This window comes from Hyalella azteca, unplaced genomic scaffold (genome assembly GCF_000764305.2).
Source record: "Hyalella azteca isolate HAZT.00-mixed unplaced genomic scaffold, Hazt_2.0.2 contig3348, whole genome shotgun sequence".
Taxonomy (NCBI): Eukaryota; Metazoa; Arthropoda; class Malacostraca; order Amphipoda; family Hyalellidae; genus Hyalella; species Hyalella azteca.
Genome location: NW_025933599.1, coordinates 364,670 through 387,511, shown reverse-complemented (window position 1 = coordinate 387,511; position 22,842 = coordinate 364,670). Strand labels below are relative to the sequence as shown.

The following is a 22,842-nucleotide window of genomic DNA, read 5'->3' as shown; positions in this document are numbered from 1 at the left end:
CTTTGAAGGTATCCTTTATTTGAAGGTATCCTTTATTTGAACTCTTTATTTGAAGGTATCCTTTGCCCTGTCTTTGACGATTTCCTTTGCTCTTTATTGCTGATATATCTAAACGGTATGTGGCCGGTTTCACGATCAAACGTCTGAAATTTTTTCTGTTGATTGAATCTTCACTTCTTTGAAATCTAGGACGGATTATTGTAGGCAACTATTGAAGGCCTTTATATGTTGGCCGTGGATATGACATCCTAGATTTCTATTCAGTCCGGCCCGCCGAACAATTTCAACCGGTCCCTAGATTTTTATTCAGTCTTGCCTGCCGAGCAAAAGTTTTCGTCCTAATTTAGACTTCTCGCTTTAGTTGAACTATTTATTAATATATCCTAATATATTGGTATCTTATATCATTTATAGATTAATAAATTAATATACCCTATTATCCTAATATGTTTATCATTGTCAGCCTATACCGGCAGAGATGCATAATTTATCCGAGAACCTTCTTCTGATTTGGCCATAATGATATGATAATTTTAGCGGCATCAATTTACATGATTATCTATTTGGCAAATTTATTTCCGTATGTAGTTAAAATCAAACACTGAATCAAGGAAACAATAGCAACTTTGATTTCCTTTTTCAATCTTTTAATGAAGGTTTTGCGGCTGATTTTGCAAATAAATATTTAGGCAAAAAATTACATTAGTAGATTACTGGTAGGGAAATCACTTAGAGTATGTATGAAATTTGTGTTTCTAATTAAATTATTAGAGAGTTTATGTAGAAATAAAAAAATAATAGATTAAAATTTTACATACTCCTGCAATTTAGGCACTCGTCTATGGAATGCACATTAAATTTTTTATCCTAAGTCATCTGTCTATGAAGTACATATGAAAACTTTAATTAATGTAACCCTGAGATTCCATCAAAATATAATTAATGAGATAACTTTTATTTTATCAATAGATTAATTTTTCTGTTAATCCCTAAGTTCAAATCGCCTCATCGTCTCAATCAGAGGATGTTTGCTAAGCCATCATTTCTTGTCTTCCTGAGCATTTGTGGTTAATTCTTAATGAGTTTGCCGAGGATTAAATCCTGGCCTGATTAATGAGAATCATTTCCCCGGCCCCTTTCGTTGGAGTTAATTAGATGAACTTGCAGTAAAGTTTCGCTGGGATGAATTAACGAGAAAATTTAACCTTAGGCGTGTTGTAACGAAGTTTTAACGTAACGCTTTTTAGGAATGAAAAACTGTAACTGAGCTGTAACGTAAATGTGTTTGTAGCGAACGTGTTGCGTAATCCGATTTTGTGTAACGCGTGCTTGTAACGGAGGTGTAACACAACGTGTGTTTGTAACGGAGGTGTAACACAACGTGTGTTTGTAACAGAGGTGTAACACAACGTGTATTTGTAACAGAGGTGTAACACCTGTCTCTTATACACATCTAGNCGGAGGTGTAACACAACGTGTGCTTGTAACGGAGGTGTAACACAACGTGTGTTTGTAACGGAGGTGTAACACAACGTGTGTTTGTAACGGAGGAGTAACACAACGTGTGCTTGTAACGGAGGTGTAACACAACGTGTGCTTGTAACGGAGGTGTAACACAATGTGTGTTTGTAACGAAGAATTAACGAAATGCGTATTTGTGACAATGCAATTTAGATTATCGTGTATTTACAGCATCGAGAATTTATGCCAATGGTCGTTACACTTTCATGTAGGGAAATTGAGAATTATATGTGGTTCTTATATAATTGGGCTGTAATGGCATCTCTAATATATACTATAGATACAATAATTTGTAACGTTACATCAGACTGATGATGGAGCTGGACTCCGAAACGTTTTCAATATCGATATGGTGAATTTGCTTGACGATTTCTTTGCTTTTAGATACAATTATAGTATCGTAGATTTACCAAAGTATTTATAAAGTAGAGCTAAGTGCACCTGTGGGTTTAAAAACACATATAGTATTCGCAAGAAATAAAAACAAGGCTTACAAACCAGTACTATTATTGATGTTGTTTTCATTCGTTTTTTAAACGAACGATTTCGCACCGTAAATGTTTAAAAACCGTCTGTTCGTACGGAGAAATAAACAGTTTATCGACCTAAACTTTCGTTTACGTAAGATGTCGAACTTTTGGAAAAAGACATGTACATTGACATTGAAAATTAATTACAAATTACTTAATGGGTAAATTTTACCGAACGAGCTCTTTAGGGTAAAGTAATTTCCAGTAATACTTGCCCGAACGATCCGCAATTTCCTCAGAACTATTTTTCTCTCATAGGGTAAGTTTGTAGGTAATTTCGAGCGGTGTTGGAGTCATTCTCTTGGTAATGGCCGGCCATGTTGGGGTAATTTGGCAGCATGAAATCAACAGTTAGGGTAACGACAGCTTTGCCAACTTCATGGTCAATACAAAGAGGGGAAATAAGGGGAGGTGAGGGGAGACGAGGGAACATGAGGGTTCTTTGTGTGTTGGCATTACGTACATAAAACTAGGTTGTTTGCCCCTGCACCGGCGCGGCGTGAATTCTCCACCGGGTTTCGTTTATTCACATAAAAATGCACAAATTTATTCACTCCCAAATTTATTCACAAATTTATTTTCTCCCATTTTTTCTGTTGAAAGATCAAGTTCCATTTTCCACCCATTATTTGATTTGAAAAATTCGCCCATTAGTTGAGATAAAAAGTCAGCCATTATGTTTCCAAAAAAACTGACCACGAAAAATAAAGGCTTAATATCCGGGTAATGATAAAACCGATATAATTAAATTAGTTCTTATGAATATTTATTTCAAAATATAAATAACTTTTCCAGATACATATATTTGAATTAAAAAATAAATATATATGTTAATAATTTTTGTAGCCAAATTTTCCACACTGCAATGAATAATTAAAGCTGAGAGTATTGCATTATTCAGAATAACCTTCGTAAATAACGTTCCGGTGATTTCAATGTCATGACCACCCTTGATTTAGATTAAATTAATCACATCCACTTCAATAAATCAATGCCGTTGGCCTCATTCAGGACTGGTAATTGAACTGCATTACCTTCGATTAAATAATTAGGGATTCGGATTAATTATCGTAGGATTAACGTACAAGATTAGAAAATTAAGTCCTTTATAGTAGTAAATCCGTAGTATTTCATTCATAAATTTACATGTGTATGACCAGCTGTGGACATTCTAGATTTTTTGCACCTGATTTGGACGTTTTTACGACTTTTTTTTACGACGTGTTCGCGGTGTTTTCGTGACGTGTTCGCTACGTGTTCGCTACGTGTTCGCAACGTGTTTACGACACGTTTTCGCGACGTGTTCGCGACATGTTCGCTACGTGTTCGCGACTTGTTCGCTACGTGTTTACGACGTGTTCGCAACGTGTTCGCAAAGGTGTTTACGACACGTGTTCGCGACGTGTTCGCGACGTGTTCGCGGTCCGATTATATAATTATAAGTCATACAGGACAATAAAACAAATTTTGTGATCAGCGTGAAGATCTTTCCACTTTTTATTGAAGTGTTTCGAAAAGTTACGATTTAAAGCTCATAGATAATTCTCGTCTCATTTCGCTTTTTTTGGTGACGATGTTATTTTACAAAAAGTCTACGAATGTGCAACTAAATGATATTAAACAGAGTAAACAAAATTTCGATAATATGTATCGTATCCTATGATTATACTGAAATAAATCATAATTAGCTGAGGCAAAGCAGTGGGTACCGAACTGTAGTGTATGCATCACTATTCAATTTCGGAATCGGGAACGATTTTTAGAGACGCTTTTTCATGCGAAAAAAAACTTATAATCCTCACCGAAAAGTTGAGGATTATGAATTTACTACTATTATCACGCGCCATCTTACTGGTCCCATTGGACCATCGCTAAATTCGAACAGCAACCTTAATCAGGTAATAATGAGCACATCAAATAAAAAAATTTTACGATCAAAAACTTTTTGATCACAAAAATTAATGATCACAAAAAATTGGGAAATCCTGGTAAGTGAAGCAAATAATTAAGAAATTATTGTTGGAAATTTATAAAATTTTGATCATTGAGAGCATTATTTGACCTTGATATATATAGGATTAGCGACAGTTTACTTTGATATTGCTAATATTATGATTTTTGAGAGTACTAATTGAGTTTGATGAACTTGGGCGGGAGTAAATTAAGGTATTGGTTGACCTTGATAAACTAATTAATTAATTCATTAAAAACTAATTAAAATACTAATGAAGTAAATAAACTGTTTGACCAGAGGAACTCGGAATTATTAAAAATTAGTTGAGCCAAAACAATTCACAAATAGAACAAAATAATTGATTTCTGATACGTAGCAAATCAAAGTGTAGTGTCAAATAATGCAAAATTTTAAATTGCCGCAATATCTAAACATGTTTTTTAGACATTAAGCCATTAATAATATGTTTTAATAAACTTTAATCACACAAATCTACAAATTACCATCATAAATCTCTTCAAAAATAATTTTAAAGACGTTACAGCTTCATTAAATTTTCTTCATTTTAAATCGCATCTGTTCTGACAATAAATAAAATAGTCGAAATAAACAAATATGAATGGCAAATTTTGAGTAAACATACTCGCATAACAAATTGAGGTGAATAAAGTTTTAGGCTTTGATCTTTGTTCAAAAGAAGTCCAAATTTTAACCAGTCTGCATTTTATAAAATTCGTGTTTTTTAGCATTTTAGCCAAAAAATACGCTAACGGGAGCAGCCACATTTTTATTTAGAACACAAAGACATTTTCTGCGTGTATGAATAACGTGGTCGTAAAACATAAAAGACAACGTTCACAACTTTAACGAATGTATAATAAAAATCTGCATATTTCTTATAATATTGCACCATATAAAGAACAACATACAGAACTGTTATAATAATTTAATGAATAGTCAACAGTGAACAGAGCTGTGATAATAACGCAATTTGTATTCAACAACGCACAGAACTGTGATAATAATTTGATATTTAGTCAACAACGTCCAGATTTATTATAGTAACGCAATGTATAATTAACAACGCACAGAACTGTGATAATAATTTTATGTATAATCAAAAACGTCCAGAACTGTGAAAATAATTCAATGTATAATCAACAACGCACAGAACTGTAATAATGATTTAATGTTTAATCAACAACGCTCAGAGCTGTGATAATAATTTGATAAATAATCAACAACGGACAGAACTGTGATAATAATTTTATGTATAATCAACAATGCACAGAGATGTCATAATAATTTGACATATAATCAACAACGGACAGAACTGTGATAATAACGCAATATGTCGCTCTCTAGAAGAATGCCTGGTACAGGAAACATTTGAGTAATATTTAACTGTGAATATCGTGCATGATATGCATGATATTCCATGTATATTCATTATGTTTACCATTCCATACATTTTCTTGATTAACTGTATTACACAAAATTAATTAAGATGAAGCTGAAGAGGAAGAAACATTTATTTAGCAACGTTAGAGATAACATAGATAATGCAAATATATGACCATGAAAATTATAGCGAAAAATTATAATGTGTGTTGACATTTTTTAGTAAATTTTTGAGTTTGATGAAATCTGTTAACAAACATAATTTTTGCTCTGAAATCTGGCAGAATTTTGGACAACCAATTCCCAGTCACTACGAACAACCAATTCCCAGTCACTAATAATAACCAGTTCTCAGGTACTTAATGATTAATTCTCAGCCACTAATAACAACCAATTCGTAGTCACTAGGAACAATCAATTCCCAGTCACTAATAATAACTAATTCCCAGTCACTAATAATAACTAATTCCCAGTCACTAATAACAACCAATTCCTAGTCACTAGGAACAATCAATTCCAATTTTTCATTTATGACGGAATTTCTGCAAGGATTGTACAACCAGGCAGAAGAGCTGAACATAGATATGCTCATGCATAATAGTCAATAAATATATACGCACATACATTTTAGCCTATAAATATATAAGTTCACACATATTAATCTACCATATACAACACACATCAGATGCAAAAGTAGAAAGTGTTTCAGTAGAAAGGCTATAAGTCAATCTACTCTAGAGGTACATTTACACAGTGTAGGTCAGTTTACTATATAGGTAGTAGGTAGGTAGGTCAATCTACTCGATAGATCAATTTCCTCTCAATGTCAATCTACTTGGCTGGTCTATCTACTCGATAGATCAATCTCTTCTCAATGTCAATCTACTTGGTTGGTCAATCTACTCGATAGATCAATCTCTTCTCAATGTCAATCTGCTCGTGGATCAATCTCCTATCAGTCAATCTACTCGATAGATCAATCTGCTCGTAGATCAATCTCCTCATAATGTCAATCTGCTTGGTTGGTCAATCTACTCTAAAGTTAAATTTACACGATATGTCAATTTACAATAGAGGCCAATCTACTCTATAATTAAAACTACTCCATTGGTATATCTATTTCATATTTTAATATATATCGTAGGTTAATTGAGAACACTCATTTGTTGCAGGCAAGGATTTCTCGTCACGATTGAGTGATCGTGACATAAAAAAGTATCGAAAAAATGTTAGATATTATTATTTGTCAAAAATAATTAATGTATGATATTAAACTTAACGGAATTATTTTTCAAGCTTTTTCTAAAAAAATGTTCACAGGAATCGGCGGAAAATTTGATACAATCAAAAACAACATCATATGAAACAAATGCAAGTTTTACATACGTTTTTTATACATATTAACCTGAATTATGATCATCGTGGAGAATTCTTATCCTCATTAATATTTCTTTCTAATTATTAAACACAATCTAATCCTGACAAGCAATCCTACGGGCTATGAAATAACTACATAACAGATCATTTTTTTAAAACAGAAGAATAAATGAGGTTGGGATTTTGTTGGAGCAAAGGCAAACAATTGAATCAACATGTTTTTGAAAAGGATTTCTACATTAGCGTTTGTAAAATAAACAGTTGTTCACACTACGTCAACAAAATCAACAGTTGTTCACACCACGTCAACGAAATACATGAATTCATACACGAATTTTCTCTGTTGTGTCCATACATGAATTTTCTCCGTCGTATCGATACATGAATTTTCTCTCCCGCGTCCATACATGAATTTTCTCTGTCGTGTCGATACATGAATTTTCTCTGTCGTGTCCATACATACATGAATTTTCTCTGTCGTGTCCATACATAAATTTTGCCTCGACAAAATAAATTTTGATGAACTGATATTTTGATGATAAATTTTTTGATGAACTCAAATTGTTCTTCCCCATTAGAAACTTTGATTTTGGCCAATAAAAAATTTTGTTGAATAATTTGGCGAAAATTGTAAAAAATGAAGTATATATTCCATTCCTTTTCTTCACCTTATTTTCCTCTTTCATAAATATGTCGCAAAATTACTGTGTATTGAACCAGCATTGATGGACTTCAATTACTCACGTTATCCGGTGAATAAGAATTTTTAATATTAATGAATATAATTATTCTTAATAGATTAATGTTGTAAGAAATAAGTTAATATTCAATTCCAAAAGCCTTCACCGCATTTCCCTCTCCATTAAACATAATATTTCTCCCTGCTGAGAACGTTGCTCAGAGTGGGAGACGAGGACATGCTAATTTCCTTAAATACATGTTAGTTTAGGCTATGAAATTATGGAAATTGTGGAGCAAATTAAGAAATTCTTTAACTTTCAAACGATAAAATTGTGTAAGGTAAGGAAATATACAACTGACTTTTAATGAATAAAAATTATGGTAAAGTATAGAAAATTCTTAGAAACAAAGACTGTTAGTAATACATTGTTTTTGTTGATTTATTAGTTCTTATATGTCTGTTTACCCTATTTTTTAAGATTGTTTGACAGGAAAAACTTATCAAACGCAGTCAGAATTGTTTGTTCAATATAGGTATAATTTTATTCTTACTCTCCCTTATATTTTCATCAAATCAACTCTAATTTCTAGTTGATTCAATAAGACGTCGTGAGAAATTAAGTATTGATATTTTTTTCCTAGAATTGTTCACTATTTCACGTTCAAAGTTACTTTGTCAAATATTAATTATATTACTAAAACTATTAACTCATCCTTTTTAAAATGTAATCACTCTATTCTTCATTTTTATTCATAAGTATAAGTAAATGCAGTTCCGGTACACAATGAATAATATAAACAAACTATGACTGTATACTTGACATGAGTATTATTAAACTTGGAAAAATAACGTACGTATTATATATTGTTCCATTAGAGGTCATTGCATATTACAGTAAATTTACAAGTGTAGGTTATCCAAGGCAATATGTAGGTAATATAGAATTTACAATATGTAGGTTATATAAATTTGGCGCAATTCGGGCTTTCGATAATCAGAGATTAAAATAAAGAGATGTCAGATATGTTCACTTCTATTTACCTATTATATAAACATAATACGAATGTGCACGGATAAATACAACATTTTCTTTGCGACCAGTTTATAATTTTTAGTGACAATTCCTCTTCTCTTGCATGACGAGCGTGACAAGGTCCACTGCACTTCGTACTTTAATTTGTGACGACAGCGGCCTAAACTCGCCTCCTCGGTGATGATGATGATGATGGTGACAGCATTCATCACCACAATCAACACAACAAGCAACGTTGCGCAGGTCACTAACACTGTTGTTCCTGCTGTTACTGTTGCTGGTGCTGTCGTCGTCGGTGTTGGTGATTGTGATGCTCGTATCTGCGATGTTGATTATTGGTGGCGGTCGATGATAGCTTTTATGGTCACCACAAAGCAAGTTATGGGTGCTACCATCCCGGTCACTACTACACGGATCGCGATTGTTTCCAGATCGATCACCACTAAACAAGTCCCGGTTACTACCATGTCTCTCACCACACACGTTCTGGGAACTAACATGACACTGATGGATACGGTGAGCACTACCAGAGATACTGTGACTGCGACCAATAGCATGGCACGAGGACATTTCAGTTGACCTCAGTCCATTTTCGACGATCCCGCTTCCGGAAGGTGCTAGACCCAAAGTGCTGCCGGATGAAGCTCGCCGGTACTCTTGAAAGCTTCCGCCAATGTTGCCGATGCCGATACCGAGCGTGGAAGATCCAGCCCCCCAGACCCCAGCCATGCCGCTGATCCCGAGACCAGATGTGAACGATTTTGAGGGGGTACCCCAATATCTGTAGGCATCTTTGTATCCCTCTCGGAAATTGTCTCGGAAGGAGTTAAGGGACTCGATGCGTTTGGCTCGGCAGAAGGTTAATTCCGGAGGGTTTTGGATTTGGATTGTCGGCCCAGTGGCGGCCACCTGTGGGCCAAGGGCGCCGTTTGGCCCAGCAAGGTTGGCCGGCCTTACCGCGGCCGAAACTGGGGCAGAATATGCAGGCTGATACGGCTCCAGCATACGCAGTTTACCCCATCTGTGGAGAGATACGCGATGAAAAGTTAACTGAGAATTAAAACTTATATATAGGAATTAATCAATGCCATCATATGGATGATTCATATTCAGAAATATAAGCTTCAATAATAAATTAGCTATTAATTTATTATTTATTATGAAATTAATAAATAAAATAAATTAATTAATAATAATATGTAAAATTACATTTATTAAACCTAATATTATTATATTAATTATTAGATTCAATCTTCGAAAATATACTTAATTGAATACGAATTATTGAAAATGGAGGACTAACCGATGCTTAACAAGTAAGCGAATGGTGAGCAATTTTTACAAATAAAATTTGGATAAATAATAAATTAGCCAGAGGATGAAATTGGATTTGATGCGAATATAAATCATCTATATCTCTAACTCTAATTTGATGTGAACCAAACGGTAACAAAAATGTTTAGCTCCGAAATCCTTTTACACGTAACAATTGATAAAATATTAACCACTACTGCTGAAGGTGAATCAAGAGCTGCACGATTATAATCAATTATCTTCACCTTTATGAATAACAGTGCAATGTTTTCAATAGCAACATAATTAACATTAAGGCAGCAAACAAGTACAAACACAAAGAGAAGTACACAATCAACTTGTACACAATTGGGAGCGTGAAGGCCAAGGCGTGTTTACAGGTGCAAAACGCGTGTTTACATCTCAGACTGTGAACTGTTGGGCTTTGTTAAAGAGATCTTCACACAAACCTTCTGTTGGCATCAGTTGTGTGCATCAAAACGACTGACTGCTCAGTGCATCAAGCTATCAGTTCATATCAAACCAATTGTGTGCATCAAAACGACTGTCTGCTCAGTGCATCAAGCTATCAGCTCACATCAAACCGGCTGTGTGCATCAAACCGACTGTGTGCATCAAACCGGCTGTGTGCATCAAACCGGCAGAGTTTATCAAGCCGTCAGCTAGCATCAAAGGACGAGCCAATAAGAAAGATTTGTATTCCTTTGTAATATTTTTCAAAGTGATTTTAGACTACAGTTATGCAATACTTCTTATATATGACAATTGTGTTTTGAACTCTACGGTGAAATTATTTATTATGCAAGATATTTTTGAACAAGGCAGAACATTTTTTGAACATTTTTTTGAACGTTTCATGAATGTTTTGAGCTTGGCAGGCATGTTTTGAGCTTGGCAGGTATGTTTGGAGCTTGGCAGGTATGTTTTGAGCTTGGCAGGTATGTTTTGAGCTTGGCAGGTATGTTTTGAGCTTGGCAGGTATGTTTTGAGCTTGGCAGGTATGTTTTGAGCTTGGCAGGTATGTTTTGAGCTTAGCAGGGATGTTTTGAGCTTGGCAGGTATGTTTTAAGCTTGGCAGGTACAGTATGTTTTGAGCTTGGCAGGTATGTTTTGAGCTTGGCAGGTATGTTTTGAGCTTGGCAGGTATGTTTTGAGCTTGGCAGGGATGTTTTGAGCTTGATAGGTATGTTTTGAGCTTGGCAGGTATGCAAACGAAAATTTTATTCGGCGGCTGGCGAGGCCAGCTAGGCTGATTGCCGTCATGCACGGAGTTTCAACACGTAGTTCCGCCGAACATTCAATTTTCACAAGATTTTATCAGCATGTGAGAGGCTCGGGTGCAAGTTACGGTACATCTAATTTGGACGATGAGGTGAAACGGTAAATTTGCGGTGCAAATCCACGTAAAATAAACAGTAGTTACGATAAATGAAATTGGATGCATCATATCCTACGCGTAAATTTGCTATATTAGTTTTGTAGTTACGACGAATGAAATTGGATGCACCACATCCTCTATGTGAATTAGCTATATTAGTTGTACCTTTAAAGTAATTGAAAATAGAGTTGGATCAGTAATTCAGTGTTATTTGCGTGATGGTTTACATGTTGTAATGGTTGTTCATGGGTAGTAACATAGTAGGTACGTTACACATTGTGATCTGGGTGCTTGTGAAGCAAATGTTTTTAACGTTCTTTACGCATAAGTTGAAAACATAAGTTTTCTTTACACATAAGTTGAAACAGTCAAAGGAATGAAAACGCCGATTCAGGTTCGATACGTGGCTCTCATTTTCACCATAAAATCTAAACAAAATCTAACAGGAAATTTTTACGAATGTTTTGAAGGAGCTATGGCCTCTGCTGGAATAAATATACGTGCAATGCGTCAAGAAATGCGTTGATGCCTAAAAAATATTCCTCAACGAGCATTACTCCTATCAGAAAAGCTGTGTTTTCTGCGTCGTAAAATGCGTTATTGTCAATTGGATATGGCAAGTTCACCGAGAATTTAAAAGCAAAGCAAACACGATATTTTGGATAAATATATACACGCTAAATTTACGTGGTATTTTCCTTGCTCTCAAATTCTTGGTGAAAATTTGATTTGAGAAGACTATAAAAAATTATTTTTTAAATTGTAATGCCCCAGGAACAATTAAACATAATTTACGAACCTCTGATCGTGTTTGGGAATCGTTTGTTGAACTTAGCCGGCAGTCATTTGAAAAATTATGATAGTTAAAAGTTCGTAATGAAGTTCCCGTATTAAAATAAGTTCTTTCGACGCATAACAATTTGGACCAGCAGAGTACAAGGGAAGAAAACATTTTTTAGGCATTTTAATTTAGTGAAAAATATATGTGACTTTCTTATGCGGATTATCGCAGTTTTTACCTTGAGCCAGAGAACACACATTAAATTTTCAGTGTCAAGGTACAAAACACATAAAAATGTGCAGAAGCTAACACTTTCATTTATTTGTTCACTTGAAGCGAATTTTCCTTCTTTGCTAAAACCTCCTCTATTATATTGAATATCATCTTTTCGCTTCAACTTCCTAATTATTATTGATCTATCTATAAATTTATATATGTAAAATAATTATTGTACATAGATTAATTTGCTGTCCACCTGTGTTCATATTGACGGTTTACGATTATGTGAGAGATATTATATGAGAATATAAACTATATAAACTATTGAGCGAGAAATATTAAGTTAATACATAAAGAGAATATGAAATCGGTAACATTAAGTTTCATTTCAATTTAATTGGAGGGTAAATGTAAATTTGCTCTTCAAATGCCAATTTCTCTTAAATCACAGCACGGAAGCTCGATTCAATCTGTTCAATGATTAATTATTTGGCTTATTTCCAATGCTTAATGTGAAGTCTTCGTAAGAATAATTTCGATTCCAAGATAAACGAATGTTGTTGGCATGGATAGTAACTAATATCGATACCAACAGGACTTGAAATAAGGACACGAACTAAGAAAAAACGACTCGAAAAGTTGAATTTTCATTGTTTTACTATGAGTTGAATCTATTTAGTGATAATTAATTTAATTTAATTAACATAATTTAACTACTCTATACATAGTATAAAAATTAACCAGATCTCAATAGCTTAGCTTCAAGAACTTTATTCCGAAAAATTAGCCTGCGACGTACGAACAACTTTTATGAAGATGATTACAAGTTTCCTAAAAGTTACATGAACGCAATTTTTAATCCTGCAAGAAGTTCGTTCCACACGTGTAGTATGCCTGTATTTTGTATGTTTATTATTTATTTGAGTATTCGTTAATTTTGCATGCGCATATTTTAATTTTTCGCTTGTTCCACATCTTTTTTAATTGCGAGATCATAAAATTCGTTCAAGATAGTTCATCATGCTGACATTGAAACCCTGTCAACATAATTATAGCGATTAATGATTAATGTTCCATATACGTATAATAAAGAACGTTTTATAATTAATGATTTCTTTCAAGATTTAAAAATATTTCCTCAACCATGAATACAATCGCAAACCGTCAATATGAATACATATGGGTAGCAAACTTGTCTTTGTACAATTATTTGTTCTTCTATTTTTATAATCGTTTACCGGTCGCATGCTGCAGAAAAATTCTAACTTTAAATTTTCTCGAAAATATTTCATAAGGCTGGAGTAAATACCTAATCGGATTTACGAGATCCCGAAAAACACGTCAGTAAACCCCAAGCAAATCCTATGAATTCAGTATTTATTCATCGTTTAAAGCGTGAATTTTATTGTGGACTGCTGTTCGGAAATTTTTTATAGTACACTTTCTATATACCGTTTAAAGTCCATTAAAAATTATTCCGGGTTAAAATTATTCAATTTTTTCCCTTAGAGTTTCGGCGCGATTCGTTGATGGTGCTTTGCTGGATTTAGAAAATATTGTTCGAATTTTTTTATAAATGTTATGATAAGTTTTTGTTTTAATAACTTAGAAAGTTTGTCCGACACAAGCGTAATACATGTTTTTGAAACTCACACTCGACAACAAACATTATCAACAATAACAAGTCTGGAAGTTAAGAAGAGTTGGAGCAGCAAAGGAGTTGTGCTCTGAAAACACATCTGCTTAATGGTGAGCCTTCCAGTGCAATAACACCTGCAGTTCCTGGCCTATTGCGCGGGAAATGATCTCGAACGAAGAGATTCTGTATGAAATGATATTGAGCGGAGTTATAGGGAATGATAGTGGGAAATATGATCTCGAGAGATATGATTTTAAAGGAAATGATTTCGAGATGAATGATTTCGAAAGGAATGATTTCGAAGGGAATGATTTCGAAGGGAATGATTTCGAGATGAATGATTTCGAAAGGAATGACTTCGAAGGGAAGGATTTCGAAGTGAAGAATTTCGAAGTGAATGATTTCGAGGTGAATGATTACGAAGTGAATGATTTCGAAGGGAATGATTTCGAATGGAATGATTTCGAAGGGAATGATTTCAAAGGGAATGATTTCGAAGGGAATGATTTCGAAGGGCATGATTTCAAATGGAACAATCTTAAAGGGATTGATTGCGGGAAACATGATCTCGAGAGATATGGTTTTGAATGAAATTATTTCTATGGGCATGATTTCGAACTGAATAATTTCGAAGGGAATGATCTCGTGCGAAATTATTTTGAGAGATCACAAGAGAAACGATCTCGAAGTAAGAGAAATTTATCGCGATGAAATCGATAAGAATGATCAGAAAGGGGAGTGATCAAGAAGGGCGTGATCTCTTTTACACCTATTAATAAACATTGTTTTAGCGCCGAACCTTTGATTAACACTATTATTGATTTATAATAACGCTTACCTATTAATGAACATTGTTATGTCGTCGAATTTTTAAATAACACTATTATTGCTTTATAATAACACTTACCTATTAATGAGCATTGTTATGGCCTTCACTTACCTATTAATGAGCATTGTTAAGGCCTTCACTTACCTATTAATGCGCATTGTTATGGCCTTCGCTTACCTATTAATGAGCATTGTTATGGCCTTCGCTTACCTATTAATGAGCATTGTTATGGCCTTCGCTTACCTATTAATAAACATTTTATGGCCTTCACTTACCTATTAATGAACATTGTTATGGCCTTCGCTTACCTATTAATGAGCATTGTTATGGCCTTCACTTACCTATTGATGAGCATTGTTATGGCCTTCACCTACCTATTAATGAGCATTGTTATGGCCTTCGCTTACCTATTAATGAGCATTGTTATGGCCTTCACTTACCAATTAATGAGCATTGTTATGGCCTTCGCTTACCTATTAATGAACATTATTATGGCCTTCACTTACCTATTAATGAGCATTATTATGGCCTTCACTTACCTATTAATAAACATTTTTATGGCCTTCACTTACCTATTAATGAACATTGTTATAGCGCCGAACCTTTGAATAATACTATTATTGCTTTATAATGACACTTACCTAATAATGAACATTGTTATAACGCCGAACCATTTAATAACACTATTATTGCTTTATGAGAACACTTACCTACTAATGAATATAGTTATGGCACCGGACCTTTGAATAACAATATTATTGCTTAGGAATAACACCTACCTATTAATGAACATTACTACAGCCTTCACTTACCTATTAATAAACAATGTTATCGCGCCGAACCTTTGAATAACACTAGCATTGCTCTATAATAACACTTACCTATTAATTAACATTATTATGGCATTAACTTACCTATTAATAAACAATGTTATCGCGCCGAACCTTTGAATAACACTAGCATTGCTCTATAATAACACTTACCTGTTAATGAACATTGTTATGGCGCCGGACCTTTGAATAACAATATTATTGCTTAGGAATAACACCTACCTATTAATAAACATTACTATAGCCTTCACTTACCTATTAATGAACATCGTTATAGCGCCGAACCTTTGAATAACACTAGCATTGCTCTATAATAACACTTACCTATTAATGAACATCGTTATGGCGCCGAACCACAGCATCAAGACGATGATGACAAGCGCCACTTCATCAGCTCTGATCCACTCTGACCCGACCTGGAACGCCGCACCCTCTCTGCTCCAGGAGTTGTTAACAAGTCCCTGGTGGTAAGGGTGGTGACCGCAGTAGATGTGGTGTGCACCCATGTCGTATCCTGGATACCCTATCACCCCAGGGTAGGTTTTGCGGTATATTTTAGGGTGGAACTTGGTTGGGGGAAGGTAGTCGGTTGCCTGGGGATGGTCGTTTGGAAAGGGGGATTGATTTGCGTTCACGCTGATTCTGTTTATGGTTGGGTTGTGGTCAGATTTGTGGTCGTTTGGAAAGGGGAACTGGTTAGCGTTCACGCTGATTCGGTTTATGGTTGGGTTGGGATCAGGTTTTTGGTCGTTTTGAATGGAAATGACGTTAGGATTGTTTAAGGTGTTTGTGAGGTTGGATCCTGAGTGAATAAACTGAGATCTCAAGTTTTGAGCTTTTGTTAGCGGTAGATCAGACGCTATAAAGGCTGATGGATCGTCACTGTGCTGCTCGTCAAGGTAGTGTCGATCCTGATTCGGTTTTATTTCATTGTTTTCAGTGATATTTAAATATTTAATTCGAAGAATATCCTCTTCTGATTTCGCATTGAGTCTGACGATATTTTCTTCATATTTTGTAGCTCCTTCAGTCACATTTTTCAAGTTATTTGAGATGAAATTCTTGGCTGTCAATTCATTAAATACAAAAGATCTTTCAGTAAAATCTATTGCAGCTCGCTTACCGGAAGATTTTTTCAATTTTTTAGCTTTATTATTCATCTTGTAATCCCATTTTTTGTCCTGCCTCTCTCTGCTTCTATTGCCTTTAACTTGCTTATTTCTGACATTGCTTTCCACATTTTCACTTGGTATAAACAGTTCATTCAAGTTATTTGCGAGTCTTCCATCAATGTTATTTTTCTTCAACATTTTTCTTTTACGTCTCATCTTATCATTATTAAGTTTCAATAGCTTGTCGGAATTGTTTGCCTTAGATGCTATATTTAAACTATAAAACAAATTTTCATCTTTTCTTAACGCTTCATGTGACAAAAAATGCTTAAATTTCCAATCATAAATTCCTTTATCGCGAGGAAACGATTTATCCGAGAAATTTCTGCTCAAATCAGAGTTCATTCTTTGACGTGAAGCCCATGCAGAAAAGTTATTCTCAAATGAAGTCCGGAGAAAATAATTTCCCTGGTTCCGGTCCGCAATTTTCGACTTGCGAAAATCCCAGCTGGCTTTAGACGGCTTGGTTGCTTCTAAAATTGAATCCATATATTCGCTTGAAGTTATCGGAGCATTTGAAAAGCTTTTCATAGTCATGAGAATAATCTCTGGGACGGACTTTTTATCCTCAAGTTAGCAATAAGTGTGATTCTTAAGTTTGCAAATTGAGTTTTTAAAAAAGAAGATAATCTTCATTTTTACCACATAATCGCAGGCCATTATACTTTAATTCCAAACAAATTATCGATATGGCATTGTCGAGAGTGCATTCATGAACACATTGCATATAAAATAAATCGAACATTTTTTACGTATAATGAGTATAAAGTAAAAAATGCTTCCGAATTTTGATGCTTGCGTTAACAAAAATGAAAACACGTTTTTGAGCATGAACTGGCAGTCGTTTTATTTTTTGTGCTGTAATAAAAAAATGAATGGTGCCTCATATAAAAGTTTTCAAGTTAAAATATCTGTCATCCTTCCAATTAAATGTATTTTTGGACAACAACAAATATTTTCGCGTGTTTAATGTTCTCAAATAGTGGAATCTTTTACTAAACGATCCATAGGAAACTGGAATGACTGACCAGCTCTACAATCATTGATCTTGAAGAACATTTATCGAAAACTAAAGTTTTAAGATTCACTTTATTTTTTGGCTTCTTTCAATCCATGAACCATCCAGAAATATACGAAAAATATATATTTCTCCTCTCAAGTGTTGGTTTCAAAGATGATACATACGATGATTCAATACTAAACGAACGTCAATATCGATTATATGAAAGTTTGGTACACTTTTTGCCACTGTTTTTTCTTGTTAGGAGCCACTATTGCGTGACGCAGTCAAGAATAATGCTGATGCCATTAACTAAACGATGCAATCACTTTTTCTTATTCTCTCTTTCTTCATTCTTTCCATTATTTTCCTATTCCTTCTTCATTGTTATCATTATTCTTCAGGACAATAAAAACGTCTTCACCCAAATCTCATGTTCCGTATTTTTTGCCTCAACTTCAAACGTTGTAAACTTCACTGTAGTCCACTACGAATTATTAAGGTAATTACGCTATAACCTTAACATAATACGACACTTTAGAACCTTCAAGAAATGTTACGGAAATGACACTATAACCTCCACGGTTATGCGGTAATGATGCTATAATTTTCACGTCTCGCTTTATTTCATAACCTTCACTGGAGTCCACTAGGAAATATTACGGTAATGACGCTATAACCTTCACGTCTTACGTTACTTCATAACTTTCACGTATTACATTACTTTATAACCTTCACACTTCTACGTTACTTCACAACCTTCACGCCTTAAATAATCTCGTTGCTTCATAACCTTCATGTCTTACATTACCTCATAACCTTCACGTCTTACATTACCTCATAAGTATGTGCAGGTTTGGCTTATTCAGTAACATCGACCAATCGACCTCCGCTGTTGTTCGTAAGTAGGAATAATTTCTGCAGACACGCTCATATTCTGTGAAGAAAATCTAATTCAAGTCTACGCATCGATGAGTAGCACACGACATGAAGCACTCGGCTTTTCTTTTACTCATTGATTACTGGCACAAGTCATTTTCAGTATTCATTTTTGTATTTATTATTCGCTAAATTGGAATTTAGGTAAATCGCATTAAGAAATGAGTCACATTCATTAAAATTAATCTTCGTGAAATGTAATCCTGACGAGATTTAATCCTTGTTGAGATTTTTAACTTCAATTTCAAAAGGGAACTGTTTAATTCTCAGTTCGGTACAAATTTTACTTTGCAAGAAATTGTTTGAACTTTATTCATTCCGTGTTAGGTAAGACACTGATGGAATTTTTTTTTATCCAACTCTCAAAATTTTTTCAATATGGGCAATATGTTACTTTTTCAGTTTTTCAAGCACGTATTAAGATTTTTATGATTGACGTTTTTTATAACTTTCATCCTACGACAAAAAACAGCGCACTTAGTTACAGCTTTTTTAAAGTGAGCTTTGGGCTGATTACATTTTTTATCTGATCCATTTTTTTATCCGAGCTCTCCTTATCAGTCATTATTTTTTAAAAATAACTGCACAACGCTCAGAGTCTACATTTAATTTGTCTTTCTATCGAGTTTCAAATTTTATACTGAAATAACTTTCCTATATTAATTTTCTGAATATTTTCAAGTATTTTCCGTCCATTCAAGCGTTTTTCACCCTAAAAAGTTTTCATCTGAAAGTTATTGCAATATCTTCGTTGAACACCGTAATTTTTCGCAGTGAAATTGCTGTTATCTACATTTTCAACACGTTGTCATGCAGTTCAATCAAATTTAGTTTAGCTACGTGTATTTGTGCACATTTTATCAGCACATTATCATCCAGTTCAGTCAAATTCAGTTCAGCTACTCGTAGTTGTGCAAGTTTTATGACTTTAACTCTTCATAAATTTTACAAAAATCTGAAGCTGAGCTACATATCATACAAACTCATCAAACTACGGCAAAATAAACCTGCTCGTGAGATTGATATTTGAACGTTCAAAATTTGTCTAACTTTGCATTAAATTCGTGTATATGTGAATACAAAGTTTTTTAAGAGAATTAATCGATAATGTACTAATGTGCAACGTTATTATAGTTGCAGAAGATGTGCTTTATATCCAAAAAACTAAATGGCCCTAAAAAATGATGTCATATCGAAAAAATATTCAATTTAGTTCCAGAAAATAGTGTGTTAGTCATAAGAACGTTAATAATATCATAATTTTAACTAGTAGACAAACCCGGCATTTATCTCATTCATATCCTAACATCGGAAATCCCATTAGCCCGCCTTTCATTGATAGTTTCAATGATAATAATTTTTATTAGAATAGGAAGACTTGGGCATCGAACTCTCACTTATTTGCAAACCGAAGTACAACTTTTTTTAGAGGACGACTCTGACATGAAAATCTCAACACTTTCGTAACGAAGTTGAAATGTATATATTGGAAAACACACATACGTATATAAATTAAGGAAATTTTTTTAATTTTAAGGAAATCATGAGGCGCTTAATTCCTCCCAATGCAACATGAATAAAATTTTCCTCTCATGCTCAACTAAGAATTGCCCTCCAACTTATCTGAAAATATTGTCACTGGCCAACGGTTCTTGCAAACTTGTTACGTTACTTCATAACGAAGGAGTATATAAGTATTTTAATGATCATTGCGAGTATATAACTTGAAATTAATAAGTATTATAATTGGACTGGACGTAAGAATTATTCGTTTTGAATTTGACTTGATATCGTAATTGTACAAGACTCTATATTTCTTCTCATTGGAGCAGAATTATTTGTTATTCGTATTGTACTGGACTTAATAGTTATTCTTATTAGACTACCTTTATACATTTATTTTTCTTACTTTTCTTAGATACTTTTCGTGGTTTTGGATACTTTTTGTCATTGTGGTTTGTCATTGGAAACTGCATTCAATGCACGCATTACCCAGTCTTATTTCAACCATAGAGGTTTTCTTAATGAGCAATGCTTTATTTCTGGCACCTCATTACGGTCGTAAAAAGAGTGACAAGCAACTCCTTAACAGGACTCGTAAGTCATTTCAAGGCTAATGAGAATTTGAGAAAGACTTTATGGGACATAAAGGCCAGGTGCCGCCTTTGTTGGATCAGCTCCTTATGGCGTTGCGCTGGATCTTCCACTTTAAATTGAAAATTTAATTTAACGAAAATTGAAAACTTGGCGTTACAAAGGAATAAAAAAATTTAAAATGATTATTGAACGAACCTTTAGATTTGAGGTATCACACCTAATGTCACATTCATGTCTCCTCACATTTTTTATTCATCCGAGACTCACACTTAATGTGTTACACCTCAGATTTCATATGCATTCGAACCTCACACTGAAAGTGTATTATACCACATCTTGAATAACCGTATTCTCGTATTTGTCTATGATTACTTGTTTGTTTGAATATGAAACATGTGCAAAAAAATATTTATTTGTTATGGAATACATTTATATTAACAAACCACCGCAGATATAGAAGTGAATGGGTTGATTGGGTGCGTATCAGGGATACCTATCGTTCTGGGATTTTACCTGGACCATAAAAAATCCATTCTTCCTTCGAAAAAAGTAAGGCACTGCAAGACTTGGCTGGAAGGGTTGGCGCTAAAATTTTTGTTTATTGTTTTAAGTATTTAAATTTGGGTAAATTAATCTCTTCCAAATGACGGAAAATAATTTTCCGATATTTCAACAGGAGAGTTAAATGGATTTTTTATAAAATGTGGGTTTGAATGGGCCGTTCTTAAATTAGCATTAACTGGCTTTAATAATATTCACGTGATTCTGGATGACTGGATTTGGAAGATCGGGATGCTAAAATTGCAGGGATTATTGATCCCATTGAACGCCAGGCAAACCTGCTGTTATTAAACCTGCTATTAAACCACGAAGGTCGCTGCGAAAAAAGTAAAATGAATAAATCCCCCAAGTTGGGTGCAAATCCGACATTTATTGAATAAATCCCAAATTTCTAATCTATTCTATTTGCATCTTTGATACTCAAGCGGTCATTAATCTTCAACTTTGATTAGCGCCAAATAGATCGTAAAATAAAATTGCAAGCAATTTCACCGAGTTCGAACTTTTCGTGAACCATATTTGCCAGCGACAGAATAATATTAACAAATTATAACTTAATTAAATAGGCTAATGAAGTATATGTAACAATTTTTGTACATTTTATCGGCTGTGATATAGATATAATTTTTCCGGAATTAAATCACATGAGAATTGATTCTAAAAAATACTGAAAAAATTAAAAATTAATTAATTACTTTTTTAATTTAAATGTGTTAAATAAATTTACTAAATTAAAATTCGATCGAAGTTGAAAAAATGGCCGGATAAATTTAAGAATACATAATCCAGTTTTCATTTCCTACAAGGTGTATAAATGTGATAGATTTTATATATTCATATCAGGAGCTCTCAGTGAAGCGGTAGCTATCGACAATCTGTCCAAGATCCTTTATACGCTGTCTCTTGAAAAATAAATGGCGGGGCAGTAGAAAAAATAAAATCAAATATTCGCACTCAGGAGCTGAAGATAACGCATGTCATGAACGTTGCGCAAGCTATCGATCTTTTATTGAAGATACGCTTGAATATTTCGTATAAGGTATATATAATATTTGCAGCAAATAAAACTATTATTTAGAATAATTCATCAACTACTATTTCATTCTTGTCGGTATTGCCAGCTTTGAATTCATTAGTTTCTGGATGCCTTTGTAGGTGCAGATTTATTATTTTTATTGAAAATCACTTAACTATTTTGCAGTCCATATTGCTGCTCTTAATCTAAATTACGCTAACTTCCACTGAAAACCTCTTAACGGCGAGTAATTATTAATTAACTAATAAGTTTTCGATATTGATTGAAAATTTTTGTTCTCTGCTCACTTTCAAAAATATTTATCATGAGTCATTTCATTTCATTAATTGCGAAAATTTGTACAATTTTTCAAAACGGCCTCGTTGGCTAATATATATATTATCAGTAGGGATTTCTAACACCTGTTGAACATGGTTGATATATGATATATAATATCAGAATGGACTCTATAACACCTGTTGATCACGGCTGATATATAATATATATTATCTGTATAGACACTATAACAACGGGTGAACACGGCTAATATATCATATATATTATCAGTAT

The 22,842-nt window shown here is 33.9% G+C and overlaps 1 protein-coding gene across 1 annotated transcript; it reads right to left on the bottom strand.

Moving 5' to 3' along the window:
* Positions 1-8,576: 8,576 nt before the first annotated feature.
* LOC125177585 lies at positions 8,577-16,648 on the bottom strand. Its single transcript, XM_047879561.1, has 3 exons — positions 16,612-16,648; positions 15,813-16,290; positions 8,577-9,519 (listed from the first exon to the last, which is right to left on the bottom strand). Exons 1-3 carry the CDS (start codon positions 16,646-16,648, stop codon positions 8,577-8,579), a joined length of 1,458 nt encoding a protein of 485 aa, XP_047735517.1.
* Positions 16,649-22,842: the final 6,194 nt, after the last annotated feature.